This window comes from Hippocampus guttulatus, chromosome 1 (assembly GCF_054856545.1).
Source record: "Hippocampus guttulatus isolate MCC_2025c chromosome 1, RoL_Hgut_1.0, whole genome shotgun sequence".
NCBI classification, from domain to species: Eukaryota; Metazoa; Chordata; class Actinopteri; order Syngnathiformes; family Syngnathidae; genus Hippocampus; species Hippocampus guttulatus.
Window position 1 is genome coordinate 13,646,856 of NC_141261.1, and position 14,354 is coordinate 13,661,209.

General features: G+C 43.6%; 2 protein-coding genes across 2 annotated transcripts; both read right to left on the bottom strand.

The window, feature by feature from the left end:
* Positions 1 to 64: 64 nt before the first annotated feature.
* On the bottom strand, positions 65 to 8,381 carry ical1 (islet cell autoantigen 1-like). Its single transcript, XM_086111192.1, has 13 exons — positions 8,186 to 8,381; positions 7,441 to 7,473; positions 7,212 to 7,365; positions 5,725 to 5,797; positions 5,513 to 5,636; positions 5,245 to 5,443; positions 5,041 to 5,166; positions 4,775 to 4,873; positions 4,624 to 4,706; positions 3,909 to 3,955; positions 2,804 to 3,094; positions 2,631 to 2,726; positions 65 to 2,552 (listed from the first exon to the last, which is right to left on the bottom strand). The coding sequence occupies exons 2-13, from the start codon at positions 7,446 to 7,448 to the stop codon at positions 2,437 to 2,439; spliced, it is 1,416 nt and encodes a 471-aa protein (XP_085967318.1). The 5' UTR covers positions 7,449 to 7,473; positions 8,186 to 8,381; the 3' UTR covers positions 65 to 2,436.
* Positions 8,382 to 9,197: 816 nt separating this feature from the next.
* wdr12 (WD repeat domain 12) lies at positions 9,198 to 13,318 on the bottom strand. The gene is made up of 13 exons (XM_086111235.1): positions 13,149 to 13,318; positions 12,859 to 12,953; positions 12,498 to 12,592; positions 12,309 to 12,415; positions 12,112 to 12,227; positions 11,085 to 11,239; positions 10,967 to 11,012; positions 10,794 to 10,879; positions 10,566 to 10,706; positions 10,281 to 10,386; positions 10,064 to 10,196; positions 9,503 to 9,575; positions 9,198 to 9,411 (listed from the first exon to the last, which is right to left on the bottom strand). Exons 1-13 carry the CDS (start codon positions 13,187 to 13,189, stop codon positions 9,334 to 9,336), a joined length of 1,272 nt encoding a protein of 423 aa, XP_085967361.1. The 5' UTR covers positions 13,190 to 13,318; the 3' UTR covers positions 9,198 to 9,333.
* Between the last annotated feature and the right edge of the window lie 1,036 nt (positions 13,319 to 14,354).

Genomic DNA, 14,354 nt, shown 5'->3' on the forward strand with positions numbered 1-14,354 from the left:
ATGGCCGCCACGTTGCATGTGGCAAAAGGTAAAGGCAACACTTCCAATGACCAAAATCGTCAACTTCTTATCACAGAAGCACAAACTTTTTTGCTCCTCTTTATTGGTAACCCGATTCCGTTTGTAAATCCTTAAGTTAAATAAAATAAACGAAATGAAGCAATTGTGGTTCGATAAATACATTCTTCAAGAGTAAACGGTAGACAGCAAGTGACAGAGTAAATACTAAGTACGACTGTCAGTAAATAACTTTGAAACTCTTTAAAGCTCAAGATAAATAGAGTAAAAAGTAAAGTCCATGTATCACGCGAAAATTAATCAAAATACAGAAGTAACAACAGCAATTATAATAGACTACCGTATAAGACCCTTCACAACAGATGCACTCAGTCAGGAATACACATCTCAAAATAACTTTGCTGTCATATTTTTCCCTCCAAATTTTAAATTGTAATCTTGCCTGATTTTGTTTCTAATTTTGGAAAAAACATGTACAATATGCAAATGTTCTTTTACCACAATACAGTTCTATCACATCAGAATCTCAGCATTCAGAAAGTTCAGAAAGACAGCCGTTTTCATTCCATTCATTTCCATCTGCATTCAAAAAAAAAAAGAAAGGTTCAGTCCAAAGAAGTGGATTGCGGCTGTAGTGTGATGGCAAACCCTTCAAGCAAATCATCAAAGAAAAGGGTATAATCAGTACAGGAAAATATTCATGAAGCTATACATAGCGAAACATCTATTTTTGGCGCTCCTGGTGTCAACAACACTGGCCTGGAGTCCATGACCCACTGGCGCTAAATATTTTTGATTTATGTCAATCATTGGTTCAATGTTTAGCAGCAAGGATGATTCATTGAAAACGGCCATTAGTGGAGAACCATTAAAACCATATAAGGAGTCCACTTCCCGCTGGTTATTTTCTGGTTGGTGCAGAGTCGGATCAAATTTCTTCTGTTCTTATCAGTTTGTTACGAATCAATGGTGTGTTTTTAAACACACTCGGTCAATAAAGATGATTTTGAGATGCATTTCACATGATCCTGTGATGCAGATGCAGACTTGTATGGAGCTCCCAGCGGCTCTGGGAATGTGATCACCGACACATACTGTACATCCATTAAGCATACAACAAACAGAACAATGCACACATTGTTTGATGTAATAAAGTAACAAAGTCCTTCTTTGGAATGTGATAAAGCCCAAAATGCATCCAAGATGAAAGCAGCGCCCTGCAGACATCAGATGAAGAATGAATACTGAAACAAACACAACAGTGTCTGTGACATTAGCCCGGTTTACTATATATACTGTATAGATATATTTGGTCAATCCGAGTGAAATCATTCCTAAAGAATATTTCTAGTCTCCTGGTTCCATGAGACATGATTTTTCCCCATCAGCCGTTTACATGCTCTGCTCAGTTAAATCAGATCAGCCGCGTGACACGCGGAGAAGGATGTCAACGACGCGTGAGTTATCAAGACGGGGTTATTTCGTCTTTTTAGTCTAGTCGTCGTTTTTGGTTTTAACACTTTTAATCCAAGCAACATCTTGATTAAAAACAAGTTCTCATGACATTTGGTCATTTGGATACATTCTGATAGGATTACTGAATTCCATCGTTGGTCGCGGTGGTTACGTTCCAAAAAGAACGTGTGATAAGTGAAATCCGTCAAGTAGTCATCTTTATTTTTTACACTGCAGAACGTTTTGTGGGTTTTGTCATGGAGAAAATTTGGCAAGCTGTACAGCGATGAGGCTGTTGACATCGGCCTACGGTCCCTCAGGATGCAAAACACACTGCGCTGTTAAAAAAATAATAATAATAAAAAATGCACGAAAACATCCATGAACCAGCAGAGCCGTGAAAGATAAACCGTGTTATAGCGACGGATTACTGTACATGGCTCCATGTCAATTTGGCTATGATGTGCAGTGTGAGGGTGCAAAATTGCCCCCACCCCCCCCCCTCAAAAAAGAAAGAAATTAAAATCAGGAGTCTACAAACTCCAAGACTGTCTCTTCAATGGGAATTTAAATACAGTATATACCCAAGCAAAAACTGGAGTAAATCCACTAGATTTCATGCAAGTCGACGGGGTAACATCAGTTCAAAGTTTTCCAAGTTGTGAGTGATCGGAAACAAGTAGAACGATAATGCATGGATGATGGATTGTGGGAAAGCAAAATCCTTGATTATGACACATTTCCATGAAACTACCCCCAATTCCCATTAACGCTAATAATTCCCATGGCAGATTTAAAATATTCCCCAAACTCCCCACATTCATTTCTCGTGTACAATTACGAGACTTCCCAGAAATTGACTGGACGTTTTCCGCACCTCTGCAACTCCAGCGCGGTGTTGACAGTGTGTGTGTGTGTGTGTGTGTGTGTATATCGATGTTCTCGATATCATCCTACACAGTTTCAGGCGTTGAGGAGCTCGTCTGCGGAGCGTCCGATGGCGTCGGGGTTGGAGAGCGGGTCCAGGTCCGCGAACAGGTTGAACCAAGCAGACATATTTCTGGATCCACCTGCGGTAGCTACGGCCACGTTTACATTTGAAGAACAACTGACGAGTAGTACAAGAACAATAGGAATTACTCAAGTTTGCGGTTTACCATTGCCGCCAAAAGTCGGAGCCGGCGGGGCGGATTGGTTCTGTGTACGAGGCGGCTGAAGGGGCGGCGCTTGAAACATTGGCGGTGTAGACCATCCTGACGGACAAAACGCACGGCGATGAGGAGGAGGAGGAGCTGTTGGCCTTTCACCGGCAGGGAGAGACGCGGCTCACCTGCGGAACTCAGACTGTGATCCAGGAGCTGAGAAGGCAGGAAGCCGGTCGGGCTGGGGGAGGCGCACTGTGGCAGCGGGGCGACGTGGCCCGCCGGTGGCGCCGGCTCGGTTGTGGCGGCCGCGGCGGTGGGAGCGTCAAAGAGCCCGAAAGCGTCCTGCCACTCTCTGCTGAAGTCGTCAGTCACCCCCGGGCTGGGGCTGAGCAGGTCTTTGAGGAAGGCCATGTCACCCTGTTCCCCGTCTTCATCCTCCGGTGCCGATCCCGTGCCAGCGGGTTCCGGCAAAACACCTTTGAGAAGAAGCAGAAGTCGAGAAGTGGCGGCCGATGGCCACAACTAACAACGAGTCGCTCGACAGCCAGACTGGCAAGCGGCTTAGCCAGTTCACAGTCAGCCAACTCGACATTCTCATCCAATTTTGTGTTGTCGTGAACACGTAAAACTGCGAGGGAAAGCGTTGAGCACGTTAACAGCTCGAATTGAAGTCGATAAATTTTCATAATAATTCATGATTCCTCCAATGACAAACCCAAGGCCTGGGGGCCAAATTTGGCCCGCCACATCATTTCATGTGGCCCGCGAAAGCCAATGCAGCAGGTCAACTTCCATGATCCTTCCTAAAATCTGTAGCAAAATTCCAAATGATCATATGCAATAAATGAGAGCTGTTGTCAGCATTTTCTTGATACCAAACCCCTTATCACAGTCACTTCAATACTTATTATTCTTGACTTTTTTTATATGGTTTCACAGCCATAATGGCCCTCCAAGGGAAACGGCAACTAAAATGTGGCCCGCGACAGAAAATGAGTTTGACACTCCAATATTAGCCAAAGCCCAACCTAAGACCAACACATTTATGTGTAATACAGTGAATCTGAAGAGATTTCTTTCAAAATGCATTAATTTAAGATGTGTTGAGGAAAAAAATACGTGGGAGGAGGAGCTGGGAAAAAAAATATTACATTTTTAATTGCAATAGTCCCCCCTAGTAGTCATTTCAACAAATGTACTGAGCGATGGCATATTACAGAAACTGAATTAAGTTTACGTGGAGAGCGACAAGTGGATCTTAAGTGTGTTGCAATTCATGCTCTTCCGTACCTGTGTCCGCCGCACTTCCCGTTGCCTCGTCATCCAAGCACACCAGACTAGGGAGGAATAAACCAAAGGCTACTTTGAATAATAATCATGTCTTTTGGAACAACCAAAGTACAGAAACTTATCAGCAACTCCGAAAGAGATTTTTGCACGGTCGGCTGAAATATTTCTCATGTGAGATGCTTCTCAAACTGTAGTAAGCACAGATGGAAATGTGTCTTTTCGCTGCGACGGTCACGACTTTGTGCGCATCCGGCACAGTGAGATATGTTCAATATATTGAGATGTGCTCATAATGCTGAATCCTTGACCGCGACGAGAATAGCTTTCAGTGGATCAAAGACCCCCCCCCCCCCCCAAGGCTGTCAACAAATGTGGAGCACAGTATTTTGGATTGTGAGCCAGCTAGGCCTTATTACAAATTTGAGGAAATTTGCATCTTCCGCGCCATGCTGTTTCAAATTATGAAAATTGACGGGGGAAGGGTGTGAGGAATTCCGCAATCTGTACTGGCTATACCAGATTTGACTCATTTGAACTGCACACCGACCCACTCGAAGGTTTTGCTGAAATTGAATTTTCATTCCTGAAAGACATTTAATTTTCCTCACGCAACCGAACAAAACATCCATACGCCTATCTATTCACCGATAAATCTAACTCGAACCACTCGACTTGAGCGATTTGTGCTTGAGTCGAGTCATTTGGTTTCGCCCACCTGCCAGTGTTACCCTGTAGAACCTTGTCATCTGGCGCTCCTTGCTGCGCTGCGGTTATTTGCTCCAATGGGTCGCGCAGGTCCTGCCGGGGATTGGATAGGTCATAAAAAGACAGAGCTGAAAATCTTTGGCAGAGCATCGTCTACCCACCTTGAGTGTGGTGAACTGGTACGGCACGTGTCCCTGGAAGGCATCATGGATGCCAGACAAGGCTTGGGCCGTCTTTTCCCAGAAGTGAAGCAGGGTGGTCTGCGGGGACGGGGGAAGGTGCGTGAAATGCAGAAGAATGAAGCCCTGATTTTTATTGGACCTGCACTGTGAGGTTGACGCGTTAACCACCGGCGCAACTCTCGATCACTTGTTTTGGTGAATTGTGCACGAGATACTCTGCAAAAAGATTTCGCGGTAGGGCCAACCTGATAGTTGCAAAGTGAGTGTGACAGCATGTTGCAGCGGCTGGCACCTAGCATGTCCACCTTCTGGCACACATCGTTCTTTAACTTCTCAAACTGGCTCTTTGTCGCCCTCACCTGGCCTTGAACCTATCAAGAGATCGCATCGATCAGTGCAACCAAACCCCCCCGCCCCCTCCCACGGGAGTGGGCGACGTTAACCCTTGCCTTTCGGAACTTTTCCAGTTGTTTGTAAGTGTCCGGGTCGAGTTCTTGAGAGACGTCTTTCATCCAGAGCAAAGCTCCTCTGTACTCTGTGCGAGCCTTCTCCATGCGGCCGACAGTCAAGAGCGTGTCTGCGATGGCACGTCGTCGGAAAGTCTCGACTTCCTGGTGCAAACGTTTCAGCGGCGCACAGAGCGCCATCCTGCGAAGAGAAATCGAAATTCATTTCAACGTCGAGCGCCGGTGCGCCCTCAACCGCGCTGCCTCGTGCCTCTTCTTGGCAGAGGCGCAAAGGGCCTTGCTGGTGGCATCCATCATGTTGCCGGCCTTGGTGCGGTCGTGTTCCGCTTGGAAGCGGAGAAACAGGCCCAGCTCGTTCTCCTCTTGCGACAAACCTGCCGAGGACAAACAGTTTGGCAGCCTTTGCTGTGGTTAAATTTGGACGGGACTCACGTTTTGCCCACGGAGGGACTCTCGACTCACGTGTAATCCTATGCTGGTACTTCTCCATCACCTTGAGCAACTCGGTGCAGGTCGACTGGACTGAGCGGAAGAACTGCAGGAACCAAACAAGCAAGATGGCTGACGTGTGATAGTTTATGACTGCCGGCAAGTAGGTTAGCATTTTAATTGCCGTCAGCTAGACTGTTATACAGAAATGACTTGGCATTTTTGCTCCATGGTGCCATTCTGTCTATTCTGCCTGCTAATATAGCAGAACGGGAAGGCACCAAATGTTATAAATTCTATTATCAAGTTGGGTATGTTGTCGAATGGCAATGTTGACTTCATGTTGGGTTCCAAAAGGAACTACAAATGATTCAAATTTGTTGCACAAAGGAGTAAACCGACTGCGCAATAAAGGCCAATTATTTGCCATTCCCTCCCTCGTCATTCCTCATTCAAGCGCACACACGATTGAGGACACAAACTCTCGCCGCCCACTCTGTTTGATCCCACCAAAATAACGTGGATTTTTTTTTGTTTTGTTTTGTTTGACCGTGGCGGGTATTTTATTGGGGCGGCGCAGCGGTCGACTACTTAGCGCGGCCGTCTCACAGCGCAGAGGTCATGGGTTCGAATCCGGGCCACGGCCTTCCTGTGTGGAGTTTGTATGTTCTCCCCGTGCCAGTGTGGGTTTTCTCCGGGTATTCCGGTTTCCTCCCACATTCCCAAAACCTACGGTAGGTTAAGTGAACACTGTCAATTGTCCGTAGATGTGAGTGTGAGCGCGGATGGTTGTTTGTCGATGTGTGTCCTATGATTGTCTGGCAACCAGTTCAGCATGTACCTCGCCTACTGCCCGAAGACAGCTGGGATAAGATCCAGCACGTCCGCGGCACTCGTGAGGACAACAGCAACGGAACGCCGCCTGAGCACTCGCAATGCAGCAGGCGGTACTTAAGTCATAATAAAAGCATGAAACACACTTCTAGTCACTAAAATGTAAACATTCAAATGAAAACCAGTGATGACGGCAACTGGTTGTGCCTTCTTTTGCATCTCCAAATCTAAGAGGAGCTTTGCATCAATGTGTCAATTGTCGCAACGTTGCGAACCACTTTTATTGAAGTGAAGAAAGATTTATCGATTTTTTTTAAAAAAATATAGCCTGTGAAGACGCATGCAGACTGTCTCATATTTTGAAAGACCGTTTCAAATGAGTTTGACGTATTGCCAAAAGCATATGTCTAGCCATGAGTTGGAAATGCATTCCATGTGTCTACAGAGTAAATTACTGGCTAGACGAGAAGGAAGTAACTCTTTTTTTTATTGGTCGCTTTCCGAATATGTTACATGTGGTACACGTCTGTGCTGCATCAGGGAAGGGAGAAAAAAAAATCTGAATAGGAATACAACTCACGTCTTTACTACGGTTGCTGTCCGCGACCCACCCACCAGTTGAGAATCACCGTTTTACCGCCTATATTAAAATAGTGAATTACAACAACAGAATGGCCTCAATGTACCTCAAGCTTTGCATCCAGGTCGGCGTCAGAAGCCACCACATACTCGTCCTCCTTCTTGCCTGTGGCCTTGATGAGCACCTGCTTGGTCTTCCAGAACTTCTTCTGCATGCGTGCCACTACGGAGCTGTCTTCACCCAGCAGATCCCCAACAAACCTTCAGCGGGGGGAAAAAATGTCACTTATGATACGCTGTTGATGACTAAGTTGACTGTAGATGATGCATACATACCCGTCCATGATTGGGGATCGAGACTTTTCCACTCTGCAAGTACAAGAGGTATGACAGTTCATTAATTCAGTCTAATCAAGTCTCCTCGTGGTTTTGAAGTCGATGGAATCACAAAATAGTTAGCTATTCCTTTCTCTGTCCAATCACTTTCAGATTCTGAGAAGTGTTCTTGTAATAATTCATAGAGAGATTCGGCAATTCATTTTCCTCCATTTTCATGGTCACGGGTAAGTTACAGCTTCTCCCCTGCCAATCAGTCTCAGGTATGACAGTGAGGGAAAACCATTCATATTTTCACCTTCCTGGGAATTGATCCAATGTTCGAAAACAGCCTCAACTACATTGTGTACCATTGTAGTCCTAGTTTATGATTCGGCAAAGAAACCCGCCGTAGTCTCACTACAGCTCGTTATCTTCATCTCTCTTTAAACCGTACACACCAACATCAATAGCGTCAACAGTTTCCACTAATTTTGAGCTAATCTGTAGCATCTGCTACTCGGGCGCTGACAACAGCTGTCTGTCAAGGCAGGTGTTCACTTCCCAGACTCCGCGGTCGGGGACAACGTCGCCTTCCCGTCGTCTGTCGTTCGAGCACAATAAGGAGAGCCACGTCGACGGTTAATGATCGAAATTTAGTTCTCGACGCCTGCCCAAAAATCAAAAGAGATGGTGCGCTAATACGACGCCTAGCTGGTTAGCTACTATGCTGGTGTGTTACGTTCAGAAAACTTTGTTAACTTACGATGAACGCAGTCAAAAAAGAAAAAAAAACTAAACAAAAAACAAGTCTCCGTCCCTTATATATGAGTCATCGGTTTGCCGAGGCGATATGAAAGGTTACTCTAATGTTGAATTTGTCCTTTAGTGGCAGCATCTGATAGTAGCTCGCCTATAAGGTCCTCTCGCGATATGCATCATTGTGTGAGTCAGAGAAACAGGATATGCAAAGTAGCCGTGACGTGACGTGTTCAAATCTATGGCGTACCGCCGCAAGTGGACGCTAATTGTAAATTTGACACTTTCTGTCACCGAACGAATGGGAGTCTTTCGCTGTTCTGCCTGTTACTGAACGTCACGGACACAAATAGAGGAACAAAGATATATTTGTCATAGTGTTTTTTTTTTTCAGACAAACGAAATTCGACAGCCTCTCATGGCAAATATTGCACACCTGATATCGGACCAGAGTAATTGGGAAAAACAAGTCTCACAAAATGTATATCAATAGGAAATGGATCACAAAAGATGGATGCCAAACACAAACTTCCTTGTTCTTCAATGTGTGCCAGAAAAGCAGCAAAAAGATCCTCCAGCGTTTGCGTTGCTCAATGCGCGAGAAGAGGCGAAAGTTGTGGCAGTAAAATGCACCTATGCCAGGGTTATAATAGTTTAGTTTTTAATTTGTTTGAGTTTTGTTTTTTAATTTTTTTAGTTTGAATTAGTTTCTTAAAGCCAGTTTGTTAGTTTTTGTTTTCAAAACTGCTTGGTTTTAGCTAGTTACGAATTTGATTTTTGTATATGAAATATTTGTCAAATGCGAGGTTTAAAAAAAAAAAGGTCCTGAAGTGTTGTGTAGTAAAGACAAAAACTAAGGACATTTAAATGTAAACATAAAAGGTCATTTGTTGGTTTTCACACTCGTGTTTTTAATTTTTTCTGTTAATGAAAACTTCTTTTCTCCTCAATTTTAGTTGGTTATTTTCTCAATTTTCATTAACTGTAATAACCTTGATCTATGAAAAGAAGAGACAACATTTGGGAGATCAATTTATTTTTCAGGGAAGTTACATGGCAACAATCCCATTGGAAATGTGTAAAAAAAAATGAGACAAGAGTCACAAAAAGGATTTTGAACAGGATAAGATTCCATCGACACAATCTCTGTTGTGACTATGCTCCAGCGTCAGTCGGACAAGATGAATACTTGTAGGTGTACAATTTGTTATCAGCTCCCCCACTTAACATCAGCTGAAAGGAGAAACACACAAGTGGATCAAAACATAAAAATAATTAGCGGTACATTTTTCTCTCAATATACTGTACACATCATCAATCTTACCCCACTTTCTGTCCAGTCCACACAGAACACTTTATCTTTGTGCGCCGCTAGGTCATACAGAGGCGCTTTGCAGCTACAAGATAAAGTGGAAAGTTAAATCCACACGTGAATTCACCCTACACAGTATACAACCACATCTTCCAATGTCTTAAGTGTTTCATAAAAGAGAGGTTGGAATAACAACGCTAAATATGTAAAACACACCCAGTCTTTTTATTTTGTCCTGCCGCACACTAGCCAATGCGACTGAACGAGACTCAAGTGAACCAGCACCAAAAAAACAAAACAAAAAAACAATAACCTCAGAAAGTGCATATTCTTTGCGCACCACACAACTGAGCATTGTACATCTTCCGACGCACATTGGAAACTGCAGCCGTGTACCGGGCTTTGAGGCTTTGCAGACGTTATACTGCACTGTACATTAGTCAAAAGCTCATTTTAATAAGCGATTGCTTGATCGCTTGATCATCTTTATTAGCCAAGTGGAGAGAGAGAGAGATAGAGAGACTTTTTTAACCCCCCAAATAATCTAATAATAATAATTCCACTAATACAGACCTTCTGGTGTCCCACAGTTTGACCAGGTTGTCCAGGGATCCGGAAACCAACTGGTGCTCGTGCGACGGGGCCCACTTGACAGCGGTGACCCAGCCAGTGTGGGAGGTCAGCGACAGGAGCACCAGTGAGCCATCTGAAGGAGGCAAAGCGCAGAGGGAAGAGTTTCTACAGGATGTGGAGATTCTACTAACTTCCAACAAAAGGTGGGAATGAATACCTTTGGTGCGTGGGTCCCACAGCCTGATGTGTCTGTCAGTGCTGCCGGACGCCAGCCGACGACACAAAGGCGAGTAGGAAATGCTGTTGAACACTTTACTCCCCGTCTGTGAATTACGTCATTTCATTTCAAGGTTGTCTTAAAAATCGACTTCAATCGAAGGCGCAATAAAATCAAGCAGTACCTTTAACTTACAATGGGAAATTCCCCATTGAGAATTACAAGAAATACTACATGATAACATTTGACTTGTTTGGAGTTTAACATCTCAAATGTATTTTTTACCAGGGTTGTCTTCATCTCTCCCGTCTCCACGTCCCAGAAACGGATCGTGTGGTCCCATGATGCACTGCAAGCCTCGTCGTTGTCACACCACAGCACCGAAGAGATCGCCTCATTGTGCCCAGATAACGTCATAAGAGGAGTCTGCGCGCGAACGGGGAAATGTGTGAGGGCCACGTCGGCTTATGCAAAACAATGAGTCTCACCAAATTTTGATAATTTGCTACTTACCCTAGTAAGGCCCATCTGCTGGGTCTTCTGTTTCTTCCTCGGCCTGTCGGCGGGCTCCTCAACTTCATCTCCCTCATCAGAGGGAACTGGAAAAGCAAGCAAATCTTGCAGCATGAAATCTCTTTTCTGCGCCACTCAAGGTGATTTAGTCATCACTCTCGAGAGTAACAAACCTGCTGACCATATCTTCAACATTTTGTCCCAGGAGCCACTACAGAACTGAAAGAAAGAAGTATGAATTTTAAAACCCGCTTCTGCTTTTTCACACTCTTCTCGCAACCTGAGGCGTACCTTTGAACCGGTGGGTTCTGTAGCGACCGTGTCGACGCTCCCCGTGTGTCCCCGGCAACAGTGCCTGGCCACCACGTTGTTCTTCTCGGAGTTCCATTCCCACAAGAAGATGGTTTGGTCAAGCGAGGCGGTCAAAAGCAAAGAAGTCAGGCCGTCTGGCACAAACATTTTTTTCTCACTTAGCATGGACATTTGAAGACATGGAAACTTTATCAACAAAGCAACTGTTCTAAAGTGTTTCGCGTGAGTTTAATAAGGTAGACACCGGTAATACTTAAGTAAAAATATTTCGTTATTCCAACATGCCTGTTCATGAAATACAAAACAAATGGAAGCATTGGGGCCTGAGCCCTTGAGCTCCAGCATCCGCGAGTTTGCCCCCAAAAAATAAAAGCCAGCCTACTGATTCTTGTTCGAAATCAAAAATCTGAATCACGTGCTCCAAAATAACAAAAATAAGGTAATGCATACACATTGTGTGTGTGTGTGTATTTTGTGACTGTTCAATAAAGTCATTAAAAGTGCATTCATTGGTGGTTACGTCTATTTGTGGCAACTTGTGAGGGCATTAAAATAAATTCTACCTAGCGGTAATAGGCTACAATGTATTAGCTAACAATGTTTACGCTACCTTGTGTCGGCCATCGAGATGTGGTGTTGTCCAAGTTCTGCTTTACAGTCGACAAATTGCACACTATCTTTTCAAATGTGAAATTATTTCAAACGTTGGACATTCTTTGTCTTTTACAGACCGTTTCCTCCTGGCTTTCCACCACTGTGCAGTCCGCGTGAAAAAAAACGATCCCTGAAGCCTCAAGGAACAGAAGTCGCTATGACTTCAGTAATCGGAATTTGAATGAATTTTGAATCGTGAATTTCTCCATTGCGAGACTAATAAATGTTTTCTTATCTTATCTTAATTCGATTAATGGTTTCAGCCCTAAAATGATGTAGTAAGCCAATGCACGAGTCTCAAGAGAAAAATTCTACCCTCCTCACCCCTAGAGAAAAATTCTACCCTCCTCACCCCTCTTAACCCAGGCGACATCTTTGACCACATCTGTGTGTCCAACCACTTTTGTCATAGCTTTGCCCTCCAAGGACCAGATACTGGCGGTCTTGTCATAAGATCCGGTCAGGATCCTGCCAAAACAGAAGGCGAAACAAATCATTCTTTTACAGCGTTGTTGAAAAGCTGGGACTTGACCGCATCCATCATCTTACCACTCGGCATCTGCATCGACAGAACTAATCCAGTCATCGTGCATCATACACTCCTCGGGTTGTGGCGCTGTGATCCGCTCCACATACTCGATCTCCACAACTTCTTCCTGTAACACACACACACAGCTAAACATTAAGCCTTGACCTCAATGAATGACGTCCATATTAAGCACTGAGGCTGAGCCATACCGTTGAGATGCCTTCTGTTTCCATGTGATTGAGCAATGGCATTCGAAGGAATTGACCCCTGACCAGGAAGTCAAAGTCCACCTTGGTATGAGATGCTGTGGCGGAGACAACCAACATACAAATTTAAAACAATTGCAAAATATGCTACTGGGTAAGTATCACGAAAAACCTTTGCTCCCTACATCGGAATCACTCAGTCATCATGAAAATGGAGCAGAACAATTAAATTCCGAGGTGGTGTTATGAGGAGCCAACAGTCACACTTATATATTCGCGTGAAAAGGAGAGGTCCTTATGGCGAGACTTACGCTGCTGTTTAAATGACAAATGCAATCATGTATACCATCAAGAATTATCAAACCATGCTTGGCCTCCAGTAGCTTGTTGATGACATTGCTGAGATCATGGACCTCCGAACTGGCTGGAATGGAGAATGGCACATCATCTATTGTATACCTACAACGAGACATTTTGTTAGACCCAAAACAATAAAATAAAGCAGCAAGAGAAGCAGAAGCCGGGTGTTGTGGCGTTCGTACGGATTCCCCACCAATTTATTCATTTACTGGATTACATTACTGTAAGCTATACACATTTAGCTATCAAGCTAGACACGAGATTTGAATCGTATGTTTTGGTTTGTCCTCTTACCTTGGGTTTTCTGTGTAAAACCTCGCTTGTAACTGCGACATTATTATGACTTATGTGTATGGAACCCACTTAACGAACATAAACTAAAAAGACAAGACACCAAACGTGTTCGTCAATAACATTTTCCGGACCGAACGTGTCGCAGTCGTGCCATGTGGTAGCGACAAGGAAAAGCAACAGATCTCAGAGCTCCACCGGATTGCGCATCTACGTATGCGGTGGCCTCGAAATGCGTTGTGGGAAATTACAAGAGACCGGACACAAGTGATAAACGTCAGTCGGTAACATTTTTTGTCATGAAAAATACGTTTAATGTTTTAAAGTAATACATTTGATCATAGATTATAGTCTTCCTTGAACAACATGAACGTCTAGAAGCCCCCCCCCCTCGCAGTAATTAACATTTTTCTTTAATAGGGCCGATTTTCATTCTCAGGGAAACAATTTGCATTTCAAATGTTAATGAATACAAATACACCATTGTTGTTTGGACTGAATATAAGTACATTCAAATATATATATGGTTTTTATTTCGTTTTTTGTTTTTTAATGTGTCCCAAACACCCCACTCACTATAAAGTCTTGTTATGATATAGACCTGAATTGTGCTTTCTGCGACTCCCATTCTGAGACTGTGTCATATCTGGGGCACATCCTAGTTGTGGTTTCCTTCGGAGGGCTGTGGACCCCAACAAATCATCTTGTATCACACATGCACAACAAATTAATGTATAACTACCCTGAAAAAAGTTTTTGTTGAATTTACTCAATTGTATTTTGTCAAGTGGTTGTACATAAAATCTGGATCAAGACACCTATTTTTGAGGAGACAATACATTAACTTTAAAACGTACCGTATCTTGATTCAGATCAACCACGTCAAATAAAATTGAGTAAATACAACACATTTTTCACGTAGTTTTGAAATTATAGGCGAGGAAAAACTGCTTGTTCAAAAGTAATTACTTTAAAATGGGATCCGTAATAAATGGAGTAACAAAAATGCTTGCAATATCTGAACATTTTAAACATTTGAAATTTTGTAGTTTGTAGCATGAATTATAAATTGAGGCACAATCCACATAAAATGGTATGGTGGGCCAGATGTGACTCCCAGGTCTTGAGTTTGAGACCTATGTCAAGTGTGGCAAGACATTTGCTGCTTTATCTTGGACAACTTCTTCTGTATCCTTGAGCTTTAAAATT

Excerpts from the sequence above, each read along its gene's own strand:
- ical1 (XM_086111192.1), bottom strand. Across the intron at positions 5,637-5,724 it reads GTACCAGCATAGGATTACAC|GTTTGTCGCAAGAGGAGAAC; the intron begins GTGAGTCGAGAG and ends TGTCCTCGGCAG. Across the intron at positions 3,956-4,623 it reads CTACAGGGTAACACTGGCAG|TCTGGTGTGCTTGGATGACG; the intron begins GTGGGCGAAACC and ends ATTCCTCCCTAG.
- wdr12 (XM_086111235.1), bottom strand. The coding sequence starts at position 13,189 with ATGTCGCAGTTACAAGCGAGGTTTTACACAGAAAACCCAAG. Across the intron at positions 12,593-12,858 it reads GCTACTGGAGGCCAAGCATG|CATCTCATACCAAGGTGGAC; the intron begins GTTTGATAATTC and ends TCTCCGCCACAG. Across the intron at positions 11,013-11,084 it reads CAGAACCCACCGGTTCAAAG|TTCTGTAGTGGCTCCTGGGA; the intron begins GTACGCCTCAGG and ends TCTTTCTTTCAG.